The 23,873-nt window shown below is 40.3% G+C and overlaps 1 protein-coding gene across 1 annotated transcript in view; it reads left to right on the top strand.

The window, feature by feature from the left end:
- LOC106489156 (complement C4-A-like) overlaps positions 1-22,724 on the top strand; it is a 49,188-nt gene extending 26,464 nt beyond the window's left edge. Inside the window, exons 22-41 of the mRNA XM_067289660.1 lie at positions 1,760-1,811; positions 2,321-2,401; positions 3,443-3,646; positions 5,159-5,234; positions 5,654-5,810; positions 7,488-7,586; positions 7,912-8,080; positions 9,117-9,283; positions 9,694-9,852; positions 10,501-10,560; positions 11,031-11,124; positions 11,887-12,055; positions 13,682-13,769; positions 14,262-14,336; positions 15,205-15,313; positions 16,262-16,351; positions 16,741-16,833; positions 17,617-17,700; positions 20,788-20,920; positions 22,586-22,724. Of these exons, the coding sequence (XP_067145761.1) occupies positions 1,760-1,811; positions 2,321-2,401; positions 3,443-3,646; positions 5,159-5,234; positions 5,654-5,810; positions 7,488-7,586; positions 7,912-8,080; positions 9,117-9,283; positions 9,694-9,852; positions 10,501-10,560; positions 11,031-11,124; positions 11,887-12,055; positions 13,682-13,769; positions 14,262-14,336; positions 15,205-15,313; positions 16,262-16,351; positions 16,741-16,833; positions 17,617-17,700; positions 20,788-20,920; positions 22,586-22,724 (2,298 nt within the window). The remainder of the gene's footprint in view (positions 1-1,759; positions 1,812-2,320; positions 2,402-3,442; positions 3,647-5,158; positions 5,235-5,653; positions 5,811-7,487; positions 7,587-7,911; positions 8,081-9,116; positions 9,284-9,693; positions 9,853-10,500; positions 10,561-11,030; positions 11,125-11,886; positions 12,056-13,681; positions 13,770-14,261; positions 14,337-15,204; positions 15,314-16,261; positions 16,352-16,740; positions 16,834-17,616; positions 17,701-20,787; positions 20,921-22,585) is intronic.
- Positions 22,725-23,873: the final 1,149 nt, after the last annotated feature.

A 23,873-nucleotide genomic window follows, 5' to 3' on the forward strand; every position in this document is an offset into this window, starting at 1 on the left:
TGTGAAGGTATAGTCCCACCAATAAAGACAAGGCCAGAGAGCTTGCAGCTGTCTCTGATGTTTTTGTGGAAAACTACATCCCTGGGAAACTGGCTGAAATGTGTCTAGGTTATGAAGACATTAAAAAGATTGCTCCTCACATAGTGTACTGCTCAATAACAGGTATTTTAGTTTTAGTAACTCTTGTTTATTATTTCCTTTATTACTCCAGTCATCTTACTATGAAAGTCCTGTGGTTATATAAAAGTGTATTATTTTTATGTCAGTTAAGATTAAATTGGAAGATATAAAACAACCAACGTAGGACAGGTTGGTGTTTTAATTTTCTTCAGACAGTTTTATTGTGCCAGTTTAAATGTTTTACATGTTACAGGTTTCCAATCTGGTAATCTTAGTGGGCTTTCTTTATTGCCCTCCGCAGCCTCCCTCTCTCTTTTTGAATTATGTTGTAGAGTTGTGTTCATGGAAATCTTATGTTGCTTTGCTACAGTCAGTTGATTGATAACTGAAAAGGGAGAAGAGTTGTTGATGGTTTGGAAATGGTGGGAAGAATGAAAGGGAGGTAGAGATGAATATCAGGGCCTGCATACATGTGCATCAGGAAGAGTGTTGCCAGCAGGTCGAGGGAGGTGATCCTTCCCCTCTACTCAGCCCTGGTGAGGCCACATCTGGAGTACTGCATCCAGTTCTGGGCTCCCCAGCACAAGAGGGATGTGGCACTACTGGAGCAAGTCCAGCAAAGGGCTACAAAGATGATTAGGGGACTGGAGCATCTCTCTTATGAGGAAAGACTGAGAGAGCTGGGCCTGTTTAGCCTGGAGAAGAGAAGGCTGAGAGGAGATCTTATCAACGTGTACAAGTATCTGAAGGGAGGGTGTCGAGAGGATGGGACCAGACTCTTGTCAGTGGTGCCGAGCGACAGGACGCGAGGCAACGGGCACAAACTGAAACACAGACAATTCCATCTGAACATGAGGAAAAACTTTTTCACTGTGAGGGTGACAGAGCACTGGAACAGGTTGCCCAGAGAGGTTGTGGAGTCTCCTTCTCTGGAGATATTCAAAAGCCTCCTGGACACGATCCTGTGCAATGTGCTCTAGGTGACCCTGCTTGAGCAGGGGGGTTGTACTAGATGATCTCCAGAGGTCCCTTCCAACCTCAACCATTCTGTGATTCTGTGATTCTGTGAAGGGATGATGGGAAACTGTTGTTACAAACCATAGCTTTTCTAGAGATTGACACAGTCTCAGAATTCGGTGCTATACCAAAACAGATAAGGTGGCTGTAAACAGAGCTTCATTAAAATATAGGCTTTTGGAAGAGGGATATGTGGAAATCAGCAGGGAAATAAATTTGAATTTTACTAACGGTATGAACTCAGAAGTTGATGAACTTCATAGATGAGCAGTGTATAAATGAAGTCCTGCTGATAACTTTACTTGCATGGTACACTGAGCTGAAAACAAACTTTGAAGTTTCATTCTTCTGGGTTGTTTTTGATTTATAGTATTACATCCAGGGAAATGTGTCAATAATAACAAAAAAGCCAATAGAGTTCTTTAGCATTTCATGTGGAGACTGAAATTCTGATTTCAAGCTTCAGTTTTACTTGAAGAGAAATCTCACTCCAAAATAAACTATTTCTGCCATCTGCTGGTCTACTGTAAGGGCTGAGACCATAGTTTCACATAGCTTATTTTCCGGTGTGAGTGCCTGGAAAAAGTTTGACTTTTTTTTTTTTTTTTCCTCAATTGTACAGGCTGAAGGTGTTTTACAAAGAGAAGAGCAGACCATTTGGATTAATAGTGACTGTAAGTTACACAGAAGAGTGAGATACAGATGAGGTTTGGAGTAGGGGCAGTGCTTGTAAGGCCTGGTGTAAACATTCAACAAGCATGGTGAAATATTTCTTAACATAAAAATGTTGCTTTGGGTTGACAGAAACTTGTCACAAATCCCTTTATCCAAAAAATGCCAAAACCCTCAGGAAAGCCAAATCATTTAATTCTAGACTTTTAGAAGAGATCTGTATTATTTCTGTGTTTCAATGTATCATTCTTTTATTATTATAGGGTCTTAAAAGAGGTTAAAAAGTGAAATTAAATTCTTCATTTCAGCCCAATGAACATTGTGGATATCTGAAAATTAAATCAACTTAAAGCAAGATAAACATCTTTTTTCATAAATTTCCATTTAACATTTCTTGTAACATTTCTGTCATAATTACTATCAGCTGTGAGACATTTCATGAAAAGCCTGTTCCAAAATTACAGTGTATGTTATTTTCATTCAAAGAGCTGTCTTTATTATTTATCTACAGTTAAGTCTCGTATGCTGGACCTGAACAGACCGTCTGATATGGTACCAGATTCTGACAGTCACGTGTTTGTTAGCCTGAAAGGTAAATGTAACCTTTTGTCAGTAACTTTTTGATAAGTGGCACACTATATGCTCCTTTATGCTGCTGATTCCTGAACTTTGAGTCTCCATTCCTTCCTAGGTTTTCTGCCATGATCCAAATATTTTGTGCTACATGCCCAGGTCATAGATGAAGACAGCCCCAAGACTGATCCAGTACTTTACCCTTTCTAATTATTCCTCCCCACTTGAACTGGATAATAGCTTCATGCAGTCCATCCTGCCTCCCTGTGCCCAGACTAACTTTATGGCAAGGCCAGAGAAGAAAGAAAGCGTTCACCTTCTCTATTAACCCCACACAGTATATAGTCCTTTTGAAATCCACTGAATTCTTCAGAAATAAAGATGTCAGACTGTGATCTTTAAGTTCTGGAAAGGTCTGCTTTTCTAATGAGAAGATATCTATAATCATATATTCAGTTAATCAAATGCATACGTACATTTATTAAAAACATGTGACAGCAAATGCACATACTAATGTTAAAAACAAATTTCCCAGGAACTATAAAATAATGCATCCTTGATACAAAGGCTATCCATTTCCAATCCCCATTCTAAAGTAGGGGGATGCTTGAACTCATCAAATAACAAAATCGCAGAAAAAATAAATTGCCCCAAATGTCTGACATGTTTAAGGCCATATAATGCAGTTTTCTTTGTGCTCTGTGGGAGGACAAAGTCTGGTTTGACAGGAATTTTCCAGCCTGAACCTGAGGCACCAGTCTTTCTCCCTGTTCTTGCTTCTCTGCCTCCAGTAGCCCCAGGACTTTCTCCTTTGTGCTCTTTCATTGCCTCAGCCTCCTTCCTCCAGCATTTCCAGGGCCTGTTCTCTCACCCTTGGTCTTCTCTAGCTTTACAGAGTGATAATTAGCTGAAAACAGTGTTTCATAATTGGAAGTATCACACAGCTGTGTAATCAGGCCATGCTAGAGTGTCAACCTATAGTAAGTAAGTATCACATTTTTTTTCATTTTACCCCAGCCAGCTTTAAATACAGTGTTTTGGCATATGTCTTTTACTTCAGGGAATATTATAGGTGAGTCCACTGAAAATTGTCTTACTGCCGCTGGAATTGATAAACTTATCAAGGTGCCAACAGGCTGTGCAGAGCAGACAATGGTGAAAATGGCCCCTGCAGTCTATGCTATTGAGTACTTGGATGCAAGTGAGCAGTGGGTGAACCTTAAGCCTGAACGGAAGGATGAAGCCATCAGGATGATTGAACAAGGTATGCGGAAAAAAAAACTCAGAAACCAGCCTACACTGGCTTGTTAATCCTTGCATTGCATATTACACTTTATTCCTTGAGAAATGACTGAGCATTACCTTAACACAACCATGCAGAAGTACCATTGACAATCTGTAGATAGTCATGAGAAACAAGATTTAGGTGCCTAACTGCTTATATCTGACATTGCAGCAGTATTGGCATTCACAGTCACCCCTCTCCCATGGCTAATTTAGAAGCAGGATTCCTTGGACCAAAGGAGGATCTGAGCTGATCACTGTCATCCCTTTCAGAGTTACTGGACAGAAAAGGGCAGTTGCAGAGTGTGAAACATTTCATCCTAATGTATAGGTGCAAAATAGGCCAAGATGAATCATATCCTAAAAATGCCTAGTTCTCTCCCTGAACCACAGAGTGTGCTTAGGATGACCAGCTTGGATGTAGACGTCTCTGCTGCAGATGTCTTTGTTTGTCAAGAGAACCATCACCAAGGAAAGTCCCAATGGTAATCATGGAATTGATGCTTCCTCTTCCACTTGTTCATATTCACCACATGGGCTAGAATGACTCTAACAGCCTTGGACCAAGCCAAAGAGGGAGTCTCCTTCAGGAGAGGACAGCTGTAAGGCTGCTTCTTGAAGAGACCATTGCAAGCCCATCCACAGATGGTATTTTATACACAGCAAAGCCAGAATCATAGCTGGTGGAAGTGGAGATGTTCCAGGTCACAGGCGCTCAAGAAGGTCCCAAGAGTTATCAGTATTATAGCAGGTACAGCTGGTCTTTCCAAATTGTAATGGCGTGCATATGGCTTAAAGCAATATAATGCACTTGTCTTTATGAGCTTCAGATCCTATGCAGCACAGGATTCATCAGTGAAAAATAAGAGTAAAAACAGATTAAAAACACATGTCAACAGTTGCTGATTGGAGGTCTTTAGTCATTTATCTAAGGTTGCCTAAAGCAACATGAGATCCTGCTGCTGCTGATTTTTATTATCAACAGCTTTCAGCCCCTACATTGTGCTTTTGTTGATACTTACTAGAGAAGTTCACTGGAATAGAAAACTAGTTCTATAGAAATGATACAGATTTTGTCAAGATAACAGCATGATCAAGAACAGAGCCCACAACTCCTGATTTCTAAGCCTGTGTCTGACCCAGTAGGTGATGTTTTGTATCCTTTTTGATAAAAGATGACTGTATGGGAAAAAGTTTCCCAAGATTCACCGTACAGAAAATGCCTTGGTATCCACATATCTACAGATGCCTGCAGTTTTCAGATTCTTCTCATGGCTCACCTTAAATCAAACAACACCTTCTAAGCTTAGCTTTTTATCTGCTTCAAAGATCAGCTAACCCAGTCATTTCCTCTTTAACATACTAGAGAACACCTCCGCATACTCTTCTACTGGTCAATACTGCATGTCTCTTTGTTAATGCAAGTGACATGAAGATGCCTAACAAATGTGCATATTCTCTGAGTAGTATATATGCTGTCTTGTTCATACAGGTTATACTAGGCTGCTTGAGTTTCAAAAGGAGGATGGTTCCTATGGAGCATTTAAAACAATCCCCAGTAGTGTATGGTAAGTATATTTTTCATAATCAGCCTTGGTTGTTTTTTTAAAAAATATCACTATTATAATTTGATGCATGAAATGTTTTGTTTGGGGGCTTTGGACTTGATTTTCAAAATCTGGTGGGCATAGTGTTGCCCACGTACTTGTGTCACGGATGGTCAATCATTTAAGTCTCTAAGAAGGTTTAGTCCTTGATGAAAGAGGCTTATACTTAGCCACTGATTATTTTGCATATGCCACAGGGTAGGAGGGTTCACACTGTCATTGCAATTCTGATGGTGCCTGATAACTAACTCACTGGGTTCCAGTAAGCTTACTGTGTTGCATTTGAATCTATGTACAGAATGGGTATGTTTCTTTTCCCATCAATATGGTCATCTATAAATATATGTCAACACAAGTCTGGAACATTTTTTTTCATGCAGGTTAACTGCATTCATTGTTAAAGTACTCACAAGGTGCAGAGAATACATTAGTGTGCAAGATGGTCACATACACAAATCCATTTCCTACTTGGTTAATCAGCAGCAGCCAGATGATTCATTTCACGACCATCACCCAGTGCTGGACAGGACTATGCAGGTGGGTCTTTAGTGTTTTGAAGAATCCATTGCACATTTAGGGCTGTTAGGGATAGAAGAGAATATTCTTATTTGTTGAGTACCAACTAATTTATCTAAAAGAAAAGAAATCTATAACATATGTACAAAACCTGTAATGCAGTGATCTATTAGAAGACCCATTATGTCAGAGAAGCATAGCTAGCACTCCGACACCTTTATTTTTTGATTCAGTTTTCAATAATTGTGCACCTGGCCTTGGCCTCTCGAGCACTTAGAAAATTAGTACTGAGATCTTTGTGCTATGTACAAATTGGTGCTTTTTATTTCTAAAGCCCATAGAATCATAATTTAAGTTGGAAGGGACTTCCAGGGGTCATCTAGTCCAACCTCCTGCTCAGATCAGGTTGCTCTGAACCTTGTCCAGTCAAGTCGTGAACACCTCCAAGGATAGCATCTCTGGGTAAACCGCTCTGGGTAACCTGTTCTGATATTTAACTATCCTCATGGAAAAACTATTTCCTAATACCTAATCAGAATTTTCTTTTTTCCGCTTTCCACTTGTTGCCTCTTGTTCTGTCTAGCTCCATCTTCTCTGCATGCTCTGGTCTCAAAGCTGTCAACAGCAATCCTTGCCCCAGGGTTTTATTCTTGATGTCAGACAACAGAACTTTTGAGGAGTGTTTGTTAGCCCACACATCCCTTGTAAGCATCCAGAAACAAAAATTTGTTACACTCTCCAAGCATCTGGGTACAAAAATAATATGCACCTTCTAAAATTCATTGAAAATACAGGTATCTCTGTACTACCCTTAAAAAAAAAAAAAAAAAAAAAAAAAGACTTCTTTTAGTGATCTTTTTCAAATCACTAGTGAGGCTTTTCCCCTCAAACCCTATTCCTCAGTTCGTGTAATGCTATTGAAAACAACCAGATCAAGAGCAGGCCCACAGTTTGGGGGTTTTTTTGGCCTCTGTTCATGCTGAGATACTTAGCTTCTGTTTCATATTTGCTTCAAGAACTGTTCATGATATTTGTGTACAGAGACTTAAATTGCTCAAAGCAAACAATTTGTCCTTCTCCAAAGTGCAAACTTTTGGGGCTGAGTGAGGGAGAAGGGTGAGGATCCTAAGGCTGCTGTCAGAAGGAGAGCATGAGCAAAAGAGTTGCAAAGAGAAATAGGAATGAAAATACAGATCTTCAGGGAAAAATGCTAAGGAGGGCACTCTGTTTAGCTTGTCAAGACGACGATTGGGAAATGATCTGGTTATGGTGTATGTGGATGGGTATGTCACCTTTGCAGGGGAGAAGTTCTGGGTTCTATAGGGCTCTTTAGTCTATAGGGAGTAGTAGAGAAAAAAAGTCATTGGAAATTGAAGCCATTAATATTCCAGTGAGGAACTGTAAATTTTTAACCATGAGTTAAATAATTAATATTTGATTACCAGCTGAAGGATGTGGCAGGTTGTCCATCTCTTAACAATGCCTAATTAAAACTGGCTGCCATTGTAGAAGATAACACTTTAGGTGGACACAAGTTATCGAGCAAAATTAAAGGGTGAACTGCAAGGCCTATAGTCAGATGACGAGAGAGGCTTTGAATTTATGAAAAGTGATCTTCTACTTTAAAAGCATTTATAAGCATATTCATAAGCAAATGCATGTACATTTAATTTTTCCTTTTCATGTTTTGTCTTCCAGGGTGGCATTAAGACAGCAGAAGAGGATTTGGCTTTGACAGCCTTTGTAACCATTGCATTGCAACAGTCTCTACCAGTTTACAATGAGTCATCTGCTGCGGTAGGAAGCCTGACTTTTTGTACTTAAGTCTGAAGGCTGTTGAACAATGGCATGTCCACCCTCCTATCTTAAAGTACTGCAAGTGGGAAGGGATTAGTCTGTTTACTACATCTGTGATGGACAAGAAAAGATACAGTAGCCTAATGTACAACAAGGTGTTTTGAGTTAGACACTCCATTATTAATGGCTTTAATCACAAAGTAAAAATTAAAATTGTCTCAAAAATGGCTGTACTGAATTTTTCTAATTTCCTAGTATTCATATCAGCATTAGTGCTTACTATCTTTGGACCACTTTTTCAGATGATTCCATTCTGTTTTCACAGATAGAAGTGATTAGAAAAGCTGTGGCTTACATGAAAAACCATCTTTCAAGAAACCTGAATTTTTATTCTACAGCCATCACTGCTTACTCTCTGACACTTGTTCAGTCCAATAGTGATGAAGCCCAATGGGCAACAGAAAAATTAAGGGGCTGTTCTTCTTTTGATGAAGGTACTAGTAACTTATCTTAAAAATTAAACTTGGAAAGCAATCTTCCTAATTAAAAAACTTTGAGCACTCTGCTACATGAATAAAGCAAATTCAAGTAAAAGAAGGTCATTTAATATTATAAAAGTGTATATGTATGTATATGTAATACACTTAATTGTAGAAACCACATCATTACATATTTTGATGTTTAAATTACAATATGTAATTTATATGCTTGACATCACTTTAAAGTAACAACTTAGGATTCTGAATTTTGCATTGCGACCTCACCTGATACTGGAGTTGGAAGAAAACCATGGTAAATAATCAGTTACTTTTCCTGCTTCCTCCTCTCTGTTTCCCCACTGCCTACCAAGGCTTCTGCTCCCTGAAAGTGCAGCAAGAAAAATGTTCAAGCCAGCTGAGAAAGAAGAAACCTTTGATGGGCAGCGGGATTGAGCAGCTACATGTGGGAGCAGTCTAAAACATATTTGCCAGCAAAGGCAAATATGTCTCTCCCAGTTCACCCACTTTCAAAACCTCCCACCAGTCCTAAGTGCTTTGCTCCAGCCCCACACAGATGTCACTTCTTCCCTTCCAGTGTGCGGCTGTGGTCAATGATGAGTCGCTTCATTGTGTGGCTGCATGGCAAAGCTATTCCTTTCTTAAAATTCCTTTGGTAAATCCATCATGGTTTAATAGCCATAGTTTAAGCATAGAGAATATGCTTCTCTTAATCAAGCCTGGACTTATGGGGATAATTAATACTATAATCTTTTGGGTACCACCTGAGACAATGTTACCACTTCACTGGATGGACATTTCTGTGCAGTGGGATCAGCAGACTGTGATCATTGGATAAGACAGAATTGAAAACTTAGTGGTTTTTTTTTCCTTTCCATTCTCTCTGCTTCCCAGCTGATTTGTTGTTCTCGTGGTAACATCTGTGATTTCTGGTTTATCATTGCTATGACACAAAATATCTATTGTGCAGAATCATAGTCATTTTTTGCAAATGTCTTTACCAACTGGATTGAAGATTGAGTTATTCCTGCAGCAAAGCAGCAGCGCTACTGGGGAAATGGCAGAGATGCAGTCTCAGTGGAAGCCACTGCCTATGCATTGCTTCAAACATTGCTCCTGAGGGACATGGAGTATGCAAGGCCTATCGCTATGTGGCTGACAGAAAGAAGGAACTACGGTGGAGGATACTGCTCTACACAGGTACCCGACCATCAGTCCAGGTGGAGTTCGAGGGGCGGAAGAAAAGGAAGGTCCCATAAAGACTTTATTATTTTCATTTGAAAGCATAAAAAAAACTAATCTTGAATTTCCTCAGCATATGAGGCACCAAAGATTTTGGACCTTTAATAAAAAATATTAAGAGCTACTGAAGATTCTTTGTCTTTATGAAGACATAATAATTGAAGGTCAGGCCTGCAGTGCTTTTAGGATTTTAATGATGAAAGAAGAAGTTGGGAAATGAATAGTCTGTGGAGGTAGGAACAGACAAATACAGGAAAATTTCAAAGCAGCAACAACCTGAAACTGAGGAGTAGCCTCAGGTGATTGATCATGTCATCTTGTCTATTGTCGCAATAACTGGGTTTTTTTTCCATTTCTGTCTCACCTAGGACACAGTGGTGGCCCTGGAAGCTCTGTCAGCATATAGCATACAAGCATTGGGAACTGCTTCGACCAACCTGAGTGTAAGAGTGGAAACACCTGGAAGGCAAAACAGTTATCTTATTACTTTGACTGATAGTGATGAAGAGATTCAGAAGAAGCTAGAGGTACACAACCTTCCATTGCTCCAAGATTTTCTTTCCTCAGACAGGAGAAATACTAGATCATCTGGGCTTGCTTTCCTTGTGTTAAGCAATCATGATGTAATTGGGTCATACTTTTCAATAGTTTAATCTGTAAACAACCAGAGAGTCTTTCTAAAGATAAAAAAAACAAACAAACAAAAAAAAACCCCCAGCTGCTTAGCAGCAAACTCATTGCATTTATAGGACCTTTCCTGCTTCTTCCACGACTTTAGTGTCCTGAATCTTCCCCCATAGTGGAGAAAAGCCAGCAGCCCATTCAAAATCTTCCTAGAGAATGAGAAAAAAAGGAGCAGGGGAATTGTCTGATATACAATGTGTTGGGACCTGTGAAAATATCCAGTCTTGGCTGCAAAGGAGAGATTAAGGTGGGGGAAAACATATCTCCTGGGCCCTGGAACAACCAAGTAAAATGCTCCAGCCTTGCACATTAAAAATCCTACAAATGTGGAGTCTCCTAACTCCTACCATAGCTCCTAGCATAGTGCAGATTCCCCATATCCCAGTTCTAATGGGCAAAGGCAATAAAGACTGTCAAGACCACAGGAAAAAAAAATAGCTTATATGCTGAGTACACACTGAATCTCTGCTTTTTTTTACCTTGGTTTGCAGTTTGATCTTGGGAGCAAACTTCAAGTGTCTGTACAAGGCAGAGGAAACGGGACTATGAGTGTAAGCTGTAATTCAAAAATTCATAATCCACTTGGACTTCTTTCATTTACTTTTTGAAAACAGAGTGAAAAAATAATTCCCATGGCCTCATCCTTTGTGTTCCCACCCCCAAATCTCTAAAATTTAGAAACTGTCCTGATGGTCAGTTTTACCTCTTCTAATTTCAGAAAGTCCTCAGTGAGAATAACCTGCTGGCAGAGGTGGCTGGAACTTGAAAGGCCCCTTTACATTTGGAAGGGGAGAGTTGTCTTAAAGGGCCTGGGCTATCTGGGACCATGGGATGTGCACATAGGGGCTCTCCTGCTTGTATCCATGACAGTCCTCTGAGACTAGCCTGTGCCTCTGGGAGACCCATGTTCCTCTTCATACTCCCACGTCCCATCAGCAATTTGCGGACTAAAAGTCCTGAGTAAAACCCTTGTCATTTAAATGGTATTTTTAGGGGTTTGCTGTTTGTGTTTTTATGTTAGATATTAAAAGTGTACCAGTCTTCTGAACTGAAGAAAAACACATGTAATGATCTGATTTTGACAGTGGAAATGGAAGGAAGCATTAAGTACGCTGGTGAGTGAAAAGGGCAAGTGATTTCAAAGGTGCAGGTTCGGCCAACTGCTAATAATATTTGGTGGCTTTCTGGCCTTGTGGAGTGGGAATAAATGAATGAAACAAGGAAAGAGAGAGGCCTCTGGAACCTGCAGAGCTATTGATATTTTTGTTACATTCAGCTTATTAATATTTTTGAATGGTTTAACAGCTCTCTGGGCAACTGTATATGCAGAGGTTACCTAATAGATTTACCAATGATATTAGCAACTCTTTTCTGTTACTGGGAGGAGAGCTGGATAATCTCTCTTGATGGAGATCCTGGCTGCCATGCAGGGAAAGCTCAGCTCGGTTCCCTGACTGATAAGGGACTTGCTGTGTGTCCTTAAAAATTCTTTGGGACAGATCTGTCATCGGTATTTTTATATTGACAAGACTGTCTTTTCCCTTTCCTTAAATGTGGCATCATCTCCTCTGCTTATATCTCCATTTCCTTTTCTGCTTGAATCATTAACTTTTTGAGAAATGGATTGTCTTTTATGTATTTGTGAATGGCCCAAACCCCATTCTTAGCTAGATCTGCTGGTTAATATTGCTATAATTATCTCTAAAGTTTTAACTTTGAATGGATTAGAAATAATGAAATGGAGAACAGCAAAGATTTACAAGTCCATGGAGATGGCATGACTTCCCCCAGATCCTTACCGTTATACAAAAAGGGAGAGAAATTAGCAGGTCCTTCAGTCAGATTTGTGCAAGGCTGATTGTGTCTATCACCTCCAGATGCTGCATACTCTGAGGAAAACTATGATTATGAGGAGTCCTTTGCCATAGAAAGCAGCCTGTATGAGCCACTGTCTGAAATAGAGTGGTTTGATATCCACAGCAGAAGGAAAAGGGATGTGACCCCTCCCAGTAAAGCAGAATCACTACACTACAAAGTCTGTGTCAGGTAGGTCTGCAGACTGGAAGATTTTATTAGAAAATGCATTCATTTTTGTTAGGAATTCTCGGTCACATCCTTCAAATCAGTAAACTGGGCATCCAACCTGCAAGTACATACACACGGTGAGTCAACATTTTCTCTTCCATAGCAAGAGAGCCAAATTCCACGCAGGGTACAAGATTTAGGCTGTTTGCACAGATCCTGAACACCCAGTTCCAGATTCTGCCCCATCTGGCTCACCGGTGATGTCTGGCACTCTGAAGTGACTGGCTGGATAGTCATTTGGAAGAAGTCCTCTGTTAAATAAAGGAAATACAATAGAGATACACTAATGACACATTTACAGAGTTTCACTGCTTTTGGGGGAGACACTGCCACTTGGAGGCTGCAACTTGCCTCCTTCCTGGTCCCACTTTGGCCTCATGAAAGAGAAAAGATGTCTATTACTACTTAGGGGGAGGAGAGGGTGGAGAAATCAGCAAAGGCAGAGCTAGTGAGAAAGAAATCCTCCCATGCAGAGTAACACTGGCACATCCACTCTTGTTCCCTTCCATAGTGGTAGGGCCTACAGAAACATGAAATGATGGCATTTGCTCAGTGGAAAATACCTTTTCCACTGGCTTTTGACAGAGCCCCAGAAGCAGTGGTTTTTATTCACCTTCACAGATAGCAGTAAGAACAATGGCAGCTGGAGGATGAGAATTACCATTATTCCAAGACTTTACTCTCCCTAATTAACCTTGGATTCAGTGAATTCTGCCTTCTGGTTGAGGCTTATTTTTCCTCATTTATTACTATGAGAAGTTTATCAACAATCAGATACTTTGTTCTGCAGGACATTGCTGAGTGTTAGGGTGAGACTTAAAAGATAATGTGAAGTTCCCATTGTTGTAGTTAAGACACAGGAGACAAACTTAAGACACTGACTACGTCACCATAGCTATAGAGCTTCCCTACACTATGCTACATCCCTTACAGGGAATAGAGGATGCCAAAGTAAAATTTTCTGAAATACCACTAGGTGTATGTTGGCAGTGTGCCATGGCAAGATACCCCATGTGAGCGCATAATGCCCTCATTAGCCAGCAATGACACAATAACCTGATTTTTGAGAGGGTGGAAATAGAAAAGATTGGAAGTCCAATATAAATGCATAACAGGTAGTTAGGGCAATGAGGATTTGGGCCTGGGACAGCAAAGGTAGAGTTAATTTATCTAACTTTGTCCATTAAGTATTTGGACAAGTTAGTTTCTTAGCCTCCCCCTTTGGTAATAAATAAGAATAGACATCTTGCAAGTGCTATTTATCCTCCCTATTGTCAACAGTGCTTTAGGGTGGGATGAACTGTCCTTTGAAGGTGATTGTTTCTGTCTATCAGCTACATAGAAAGCCTAGTTGACAAAGCAAGACATCTTGGTTTTAGATGACTAGCTGACTAGTTTAGATGACTAATTTTGCTTTATAACTCTTTATTAGTCAGGTAGCTAAGTTTCAAATTAAAATCCACTAAGGAAAGTTAAGTTGTACAGAATCTTTTGGTTCATCACTAGCACGGCTGAAGACCTAAACTCTTCAGACCAAGGCTAGTTGTTCAGGGTAAATGTTCACTGATGACAGTCTCCTTTATAAAGGTCTGCAGGTGCCAATGTGCCAAAGATGTCTCTCGTTGATCTCTCTCTGTTAAGTGGCTTGGAGCCTGACACAAAGGAACTTGAACAGGTGAGAAACATACTTTTCTGTGCAATCTTTTATATCCTTTTCTACATAAATTTCCTCTGGAAAACTTCCCAAAGTCCACAGAATAATGAAGGGAAAAATGAGGTTTTGGATAGACATATTTTCACTATTCTTGTTCTGAAAAAAAAAAAAAAAGCTGAATACATGCAAGAAATGACAAGTTAATGGTGTAATTTTGGTAGAGTCCAGCCTTCTTAGTGGGTTCCTTGTAATAGAAACCAGGACAAGGCTCAGGAGGGCACTTAAGTATGTGCCTGTGTTTACACATATTACTGTCCTCACTGACTTAAAACATTTCCTCACCATACGTACTTAGGTTCTGCATCTGAATAAGATTCTTAGGGACTGTTTCCTATAGGAAAAAATAAACAAGGAAGAATAAAGCAAACAGTTAAAGCGAGTCAGAATATAAAGGATTATAGAAATGGTATTTCTCTTCTCATAGGGTTTTGTTTTTTGTTTGCTTTACTGCAGTTGGTAATGTCTTCAGACAAATACATTCAGCACTTTGAGCACAAGGAAGGAAAGGTTTTACTTTACTTTGGTGAGGTAAGCAAACTCTTTTTTTTTCTTTTTTTTCAACCTCTGCCAGTTCAGATAGTATATATACAGTATATAAATGCAGTCCATGTTTGAGATTTGGGCTTTGGACAAAAAACTAAGGAATCCTTTCTAGGCAGAACAGTTGCTAAAACACGGGAGGTCCTTATGTCATCAAAGTATTAGCTGGTGGTCCTGTAAATTCCACATGGATACCTTGCATGCAAAGCTCAACGTTTCTGGATCAAGATCTGTACAATAACAAACAAGTGGAGTCATCAAGCTCCCCAGTTTCCATATATATTTCTCCATATTTTGGATTATGACTCCACCCTATATCCACTTGAGATGCTCCACCTCTGTAGCAAATAGCAGGTGATCCCTGTAGAAGACTTACACAGAGCAATGCTTTCTTAAGGCAAGACAACAGACAAAGGAATTTTAAATGTTATTGCTGCTATGACTGTCCTGGAGAAAGTGTGTATTTAACATAGGTCAAAATCTATGTTAAATAGGTCAGGTCAGGTCACCCTGACATTAGCATTTTAGTGTGGAAAGGGCACATACTGACACAAGACACAGCAGCCCCCAGTACAGGATAGGCTTTGACCATATATTAAGCCTGTGCCTGTTCAAGTAAACTTCAAAGTAGCGATGATCTGAGTCAGGATCAGTCAGTTTGCTGCACATATCTCACAAAACTGCCTTTACCAGGCTTAGCTCATCCACAAAATCTCTTGTAAAGTTGAGGCTACAGCTCCACCTTCACCATCAGAAACAAGCTTTCAGCAGCTAGTACAGGCACAAATGAATATGGAACTAACTGGGGAGAATGAGTTTGTTTACTCATCACAACTATTGTTGCTTTTCCCTCCAGCTCACAAGTGGACCAGAACCAGACTGTATATCATTTGGGGCAAGGCAAATCAATCCCATGGGCCTCATTCAGCCAGCAAATGCCATCCTTTATGATTTTTACAATCCTGGTATGCTAACTTAAGGGAACAGAAAAATGAGTATGCAACCGTTTAGAAAGGGAGACCTTCAGGATTGAAATACAGTGCTTTTAATGCAAAGGTGAAAGGTGCTTTTAACCCAATGTGAAACCATGTGATTTTTTTTCCAGTGTTAAAGAACCTGCCCTGAATTTTTCTAGAACAATGGCTCAAAAGCATCTACACGGACACCTTTTTAGGAAAGGTCCATCATTGCAAATATACTGAAAATACATACTTTTACACTCATGGTTTTTTAAATAAGGTTTCTTGACTTCTTGCTTCTCATGGTGTTTTTAAGTATGTTACATTCACATTATCTTTTTGCTCAGTCTGTTTTTCTATGCATCTAAGAGAGGCAACCTCAGAGGTCTGGCTTAGGTAGTGTTTCAATCAATCTTATCCACCATTCAAGGAAAATTAGATGCAAACTTTCCCCATTTTCCACAATCATGAAAACAATAGGATGAAACCTTTACTTTGCCTGCAGCTGAGGGATCCCTCGTAGTGTACACCACCCAAAGGTTGGTCCATGTTGACTTTTCTGTCTGATGGCTAAGAGTACCAGGTACAAACCATTAACTGATGGTGAGCCTATCTCCTCCTTCTAAAATGGTGCAGTGGTCACTGTAACCCTATGGTCTACAGATGCTTTTAAGATGGATGCTGATGGGAAGTAACAAACAAACAAAAAGGAAGACTAAAACTTAAACAAACAAAACAGAAGCAAGAACCCCAGTGCCCAGCTGAAAGGCAAGGCAATATCTGTATTCAAGGTGCCTAGACTGCAGGTCTTTGTAGACTGTTGATGTGCATCTAACTCCTTAGTGCTCTGACTTCTCTGGACCAGGGATAAGTTGGGCTGCAGAAGTAGTTTCTGCTGCTTAAGCTCTTCCACTGGAACTTTCTGAGATGAGTTATTCTGTTTCTTTTCTATAGAAAGAAAGTGCAGCATATTCTATAGTGCACCCCAGCACAGCGCAATGCTTTCAAAGGTGTGTCACGCAGATGTTTGCCAGTGCGCAGAAGGTAATGAATTGCCAAATAAGCCAGTCTAAAAGAAGATAGTTACTCCTGAAAACCATTAACATGAGAATTTTTAAGTCTGAAATGGACCATTATGATCCTTACATTTAATTCAATGCATAATACATGACACAGAGCATCCACTAGCATACTTGGTACCACATCCATAACTGTTATTTTACAGATATTCAGGATTTATTTGATACTTACATATGATGTATATGTACATATAGATGTATGTGTAAAACTCTCCATCACAATCCTAGGAAAGTTGTTCTCCTGTTTTATTATACTCTCTGTTATAATGTGAGTAGATGAGTATGTGTGCGCTATATCTATCTAAATATCCATACCTACAAAGATAGATACATAATTTATATTGTTCACTCTAGGTCCCTGCCCAAGACAAAGATCTACTTTCAGTAAAGCCATAACAGTAATCACACGCTTGAATTTTGTGTGCTACAACCCTACCGCAGATTATGGTAAGGCATGAAAGACAATTGTCAATACAATTTAAACACAGTGCTCTTTAAGGATAAGGATAAATAATAAGGGTAAGTTTGGAGTCTCATATGCAGAGACCTCTCCTGAAATAAACAGCTTCTCTATCTGGCCTGGAGGCTGAAGAGATGAAATGAGGCCATGTGCTACAGTAGTCCTCTGGGAAGGGAAAGGGTAAAGGAATGGTCTCTAAAAGATGTTGTGGCATGCTGGAGGAAGACTGGATACCATTACATTACAGGGGTTAGAAAAGACCAGCGAGTACCGCCATCCTTGTGAGCTTTATTGCTACATGAGGGCCATAAGCACTAAGTTACTGTACTTGGCATCCCATGGCTCAGCAGTTCCTGCTGAGCTAAGCGAATACTTCCACCCTTCTTAATTTGCCTTTTTGGCCTCTTCCTTGGATGAAAAATTGAAAGAGTTACCGATTCAGCAGCTTTGGTGAATTAGACACTAACAGAAGGACAGAGAAAAAAGCAGCTTTCTCTGTACAGGGGGAAATTTATTCATATAGTAGCTGCTCCTGAAACAAAATGACAAAGGGAATACAAATCTAGAGGCTGTTGATTAGTTCCTGACTTTCTGAAAGCGTAGTAAGTACACTGTAGAGGTACATCTTATTGTCTTTTATATTCCCAGGACTGGTAAATAGGTAATATATGGGCCTCTGTACTGGCATGTGGTAAAAGTGTGCTTATTTTTCAGTTTTGGACATAACTTCATGTTTCCATCTGGCCTCACACAATTGTTGTCTGTTGCAGTGTATGAAGTAGAGCTCCTCAATACCACACAGAAGAATGTTTTTGATTACTATGAAGCCAAAATCCAGAGAATCCTTAAAACCAGTAAGTATCAAAATGCTTGGGCACTTGCATTAACCTATAGCAAAACTAGATTAGTTAAATGACAACGACCATGAGCCATGCAGATTCCTTTTGCTGCAGAAAGTAGGGTCAGATAGTTTTACATATTAGGCTTTCAAGAAGACTTATTTCTTGAAAGACTTGTTGGGTGTGGCTAGCTGGGTTTAGCTCAGCTAGGTAGGTTGATGAAGTGAATCATCTCCACTTACCATGCTTTCGTTCACATTGTGCAGCAATCTCAGAGCATCCTTTCAGATGAAACTAAACCAGAAGGCACCTTCTGGCTGTTAATGGGGCATTCATAACAAGACAGGGGACCCAGCTGCAGCTAGTCTAAAATAAACCCTCTGAAAACACACATAGTGTGGATATTAGGTCCTCAGCACCAAGTATTTCACTCTGTACACTGCTCTAACTGATCCACTTTTTTCCTGCTGTAGACATATCCAGTGACCTCTGTTTTGATACTGAATGAAGATTTGGAGAGCTTGTTACTCATATACTTATTAAGGACTCAGTGTATGATCCTTGTGGAACAGGCTGAGAGTTCTCACACTGACTTGCTTGAAGTCAGTGAGCACAGGAAAACTTCTGAAACTTTGATTTAGTAATTGTGATAACAAAAAAAAGAAGACTTTTTTTCTATTTCTTTGGTTACCTGTTGAAAATCTGTACTGCTCTCAGGCAGTGTTCTTTTGCAGGCCCACCATCCCAGCTGTCCCCCTATGAACTTTATTTTACAGGCAGCATCAGTGAACACTGACATTCTTCAAAGTAATTTCTGGAGAAGCTGTCAGATGACATCTCAGACTTCAACAACCATGGTATCATGTGGTTGTCAGTCTTGCATTTGGCAGCCTGGAGACTGCCTTTAAAGACAGACTTTAAAGGTTCCAAAATCTTCCATGCCTTGACCAGAATAATTAGCTCACTCCCTTGATCTCTGCCCAGAGGACTGGTGATGTCACCAAATACTTTATGGCACAGAACTTGTGATTTGTGCCCAAAGTCCAATTACTGTGGGAAGATCAAATCCACACTTTATTAGTCCAGAGACCGCATTAGTAACAGCCAGTGCTTTCTGTATGCAGGGGAAGTGATAATGTACCAAGTGACTGTCTCTGGGAGATTACAGTACCTTGATGGAAAGATTCATTAATCCATCCAGAAAACCTACATGATCTAGAGAAGTTAGAGCTCTGGGTCTCATTGTTTTTATTCTTACAATTCACAGCAAGCATTGGAAAGATTTTTTTGAGTGAGGTTGGCCACTGTTGTACCTAAACTTTGACTAAGGAATGACGCTGAAAGACATACTTTCCCCTGTTCCAGCCCATACCTTTACTAGAAATAAAGGTATGCTCTTTGATTAGCTAGCTAAAGTCGGGTCCTACCATCCAGACTGTAGTTTCTCTAGGAGTTAGTGGAACAAATTAAAGGGTGTTAGCTGGGAGTAGAGTAAGGTATTTTGGTGACACTTTGTTGGCACCAAAAATAGATGAGAATTAGTTGGGTGACATCTTGTTCTGTGGACTCCCAGCATTATTTCAGTATCAATCCTTGGAAAGACAGCTTTAGTTCAGAAGAGATATGGAAAAACTTGTTTGTGTTTAGGAGTCAGCAAAAGAGAATTTTGTGCATGTGCACTCCTCAGATTTTTCTGATTATTATAAGAATTTGTGCATGTGTTTTGGATTAATGTTTATGCTGTCCTATGAGTCCGTTAGAGGAGCAGTATAGCCCTTGTAATATAACACAGACTCAGTTTTATATTTCTCATTATAGATTCTAGAACTTGAAAGAATTGTTCCAATTTAATTCTGCTTGTATAGTTTGGACTATTATGGTAATTTAAATGTATTTTTGTTTTAAATTGGAGACTTAAAATTGTAAATTACATAATTACTTGGTAAGTAAGAGCTCAAATGCTTTTGGTCTCCAGAGTCTGAACTCTGTCAGGTCATTTGTGAAGCATAGGAAGTGAAAAATGCCATGGTAATTCAAACATGATGAACCTGAGACAAAAACTTCATAATTTTCACAAGTAAATCTGATCCATCATTACATTCCTTTGCCTTCTTTGAATGAAATGAAAAATCAGTACACTATGTAGCGTAGGAATAATAGAAAGGTCTTGGATAAAACCTATGCTGCTATATTATTCTTTGGAAAAATGCTCGTGTAAAGCAGCGTATATTACTGAACACTGACTTTTCTTTTCTCTGGGCTCTAAGTACCATATGTAAAATTAATGCAAGTTTTAACTAAGAATTAGATTCTTAGATTCTAGGTTTCACAGCTTTGCACTCTACCTCAAATCTGTGAAGTCTTATTAGCGTTAAAATATTCAAACTCTAGGATTTTATTTTACTCCTAGGATTTTATTTTGAATGCTAAACTTCTCATAATACTTGAAAGAGCAGAGGGTGTGCAAGCCTGTGTTAGCTGATAGAAGGCTGTGGTGTCTCACCTGCAATTTGACCTGGTTTAGTGTTGAATTTGGCACCACAGTTATACATGGCATTTTGCATTATATTTAGAAAAAGTGTAAGAAGTTAGCATACTGATGTTATCTGCATTTTAGTTATCCTGATGTTGTCTGCACTACTGTGTCAAAGCTCTGTAGCTGCTCAGCTCAAATAGCAAGAAGTATCATGTTTGTTAGGGAATGGAGCACTGTCAGTTCTTCAGTAGCAATCAGTAGTTGGGAAGCCAGTTAGCAGGATGGCAAGGACAAGAAAATCTCTTTTCTATTTGAAGAGTCTGTCATACCACTCTGTTTTTCCAATGCCTCATGCTTTAGATGGGAATCCTCCTCTAGTGACTATTGAGGATGCCAAGATAACCAGCCACGACGAAAATGACTTATTTTAAGATAGGTAATGTTAAGGGCATAATATCCTACCACAGGATGGCCATTTACTCCCATGTCAAGCAGCAACTCTTGAGTGAAATGTTACCTTCCATTAGCAGTGTTGTACAAGATCACACAGGGTTGTGTCCTGTGGGCTATGGTCCTACTCTTTATTAGAAAAGGCATTTATGGAGCTTTCTCTTTTCATACCACAGCTGCTGATGAAAGCGTCTTTGTGGGTGCCCACCGACAGTTCATAAAGCGCTCCACTTGCAAGTTAAACATGGAAGTTGGCAAACGGTACCTCCTCATGGGAAAGGATGGACAAACAGTTGACTACAACAACAGGTAAGTGCAATGTTTTCTGAGCTGTGGCTGCTGTCACAGCTAATGTATCCCAAGGGTACCCAAACTATTGTAATGCCTCCAGAAAGCAAAGGAAGGGCCAGATTTCTTAGGGATTGATTCTGCTGGCTTTACTAAAATGCACAGAGTACCACTGTGTGTAGGCACACCATAGGCAAAAGGGTAGCTGCCCTTCCTCTGTGGGGAGCAGCATGGCTCTCCAAGCTACTAGCACATCTGTGTGTGTGGAGCTTGGTTCCCACACTTCTCAGCATCAAAATCTGGCCTGTGTTTTACTGGATTAAAAACCTCACAACCAGAAAAGGAGAATGGGGAAGTTCTGTACTGTTCCAGCTACTCTGAATGCCTTGCACAATTTGTGAATTTGCAAAAGAAATGCGTGGGCCTGTGTCTAAGAACAGCTCTCAAAGTTTCTGTTATATCATCTATAAGTATAGCCCATTCTTCTAATTTCTCATTGTTGCTCTAATGAAAAAAAAAAAAGAAGAAGAATTTACCTGAGGAGAAATTTAGTATGCCTGTTGTACGGGTCCGGCAGGGGCAACGCCTGGACTCCCGGCAGGAACAGATACACAAACACAAGGCACACTAAGGTCAATGCTGAGCGTTTATTACCTCTGCGTCTGAGTGGAGGTTCCCCAGTGATTTCCCAATCGAGGCAATAAAGGAGCGGGAGAGTCCCTGGCACCGCTGAGCGTCGGTCCGTGGCGAGGAACGCCGGGGGGGCACTGTACGTGGTTTTTGTGTACTATACACATGCGCAGTGGCACATTGAGCTCATCGCTAATCTCAAGTCAAAGCCCAGGTGCACACCACGCTGGCATAGGCCCAGCTACATGGCTATGGGTCGACATGCCCTGTTGATGCTCCTTTTCCCATGGAACAGTCTGGCTAGCTTCCGTCGCCTATCTCCTCGACATTCTTCCGGACTTTCCCATACACCTGTATTAAGTATCACTAAGGAATACATCTTCCATGTCTAATTTCCCTGTACCAAAGTGGAGAATAGCAGTGCCTTTGAAAGCTTATCGGGGGGGGGACTATCTCTGCAGAAATGTAAGCACCGCTTTCTGGAACTCTCACGGGTCCCCTCTCTCTACTTCTGTATGAAAACCATGTGAGTACTTAAGTTAGGAGGACTGCTTCAGCGGATGCCTGCTAAGGTCCTGAAGACTTTCTCAATAGAGGTGTAACCTTTGAGGCCTTCTCCAGTCCAATTATAAAATCCCAGAAGCGACATGGCTTCCCACCACATAAAATTAGGTAACATTTTGAAAAATTAGGAAAAATTTTGAGATGCTCTGTTGAAATAAATGCTCCTTCACTGTGTCTCATTGTTGATGACTGGGGATTTTTGTGACATTCCACAGAATTCTAACAGAAACTTAGCCCAAACTTGCCTGGTGTCACTCTCAAAACACAAGTACACCCAGGCTTGTCCCAGCTTGGCACCAACCCTTCCTAAACTTAACTCAGAGTGCAGTTAACCTTCTGATGAAACTAGATCCAGGTTTCAGGCATGTTTCTCGGCCAGTGCACTACCTGACCTCAGAGATGGCTCAATGGAAGTATACAACCTTGTGGGGCTTATGCTCTCCAGTTGCTCAGTAATGCATCACCTTCTTTACCTTTCCCATTTTTACTTAGGCTGCAGTACTTCCTTGATTCACAAGCCTGGGTGGAGAAAATTCCAGACGACAATATGTGCCAAGCCACCCTTCATCGGCAAGCCTGTGCCCAGCTGCAGGACTTTATGGACACACATGACTCCCTGTGCCACTTCTGAAAGATTGCACTGCTGCCCAAATACAATATGTGTTACTGCGACTCAGCTCCTCCTTCTGCTTTTCTTGCAAAGCCTGTAGATGGCAGAGGCACCTGTAACATGGCAGAGCTGCTTTTTTTGCTATCTGTCTTTCTCTTAGACAGAATGGAAATGTTGAATGGAATATCTTCCTGTAGATGTATATGTAGGTGGATTATATGTCAAAAATTGCAGTTATTCTACTAATTGTGTTTATTGTCCCTGCTACTGATGGAGAGAGAACAGGAATTTCTGTCTCCCTGGCCGTTATTCAACAATGCAATTATGCTGTGAGGGATCAAGTGAAAAAGTGTTTCTTATCAGGTCTGTAAGCACAATGTTTTGGTAACGACCCCTAATGTGGCAATGGCTGGGGCAAAGAAATTTGCATGGGTCAGAAACAATACTGGCCATTTGTGGACTTATCACGTATACCCTGTGTTATAATGCTTCTGAAAGAAAAAGGGTACTAACACTCATGCTTCAGCATGTGAGTTCATTTCTAACTTTAATGGTGGAACAAATGACCCCACTTGTACCTGGAGCAGGATTCTCGTGTGCACTTCTGAAGCAGCTGAAACTGGAACTGGCTCAACATCATGGACAGGAAACTGGGCAGGATGTGTCCTGTACCTGACCCATGAGGCTAGTTAGTGCTGATAGCTCCCTGAGGGCACAGAATACTTTTTAATTGCACTCTGTAGTCTTATCTTTCAAGTTTTTCTATTCTTTTCTTTCTTTTCTTTTTTTTTAAAGAATTAAATTAATTTGCATTACTTTAAAAAAATTGAAGCTATCTGTGGCTGTGTGTTCTCAAAAGCACTGCTGCTTCTGTGAGGAGGCAGAGATCTGTCGTGGAGATGTAACATTTGTCAGCAGTCACAGGTGGGAAGTTTTGATGCCACAGTTATAAAGGCTTCCACAAATAACATACTAAGATGACAAAGAAAACCCCAAAACTCAAAACCTTTCTTCTCCTAGAATAGCAGTGTCCATAAAAAAAAAATGTATTGATAACACTGATAACTAGGATGACAAGTGAATGTAGGCTTTTTTTACCTGCAGTCCTGTTCTGAGTGTGTCAAATAGTCATACCTGAGGCAGAGAGGAGCTGCAAGGGCAAGCTGTGTT

This window comes from Apteryx mantelli, chromosome 1, assembly GCF_036417845.1.
Source record: "Apteryx mantelli isolate bAptMan1 chromosome 1, bAptMan1.hap1, whole genome shotgun sequence".
Classification (NCBI taxonomy): domain Eukaryota; kingdom Metazoa; phylum Chordata; class Aves; order Apterygiformes; family Apterygidae; genus Apteryx; species Apteryx mantelli.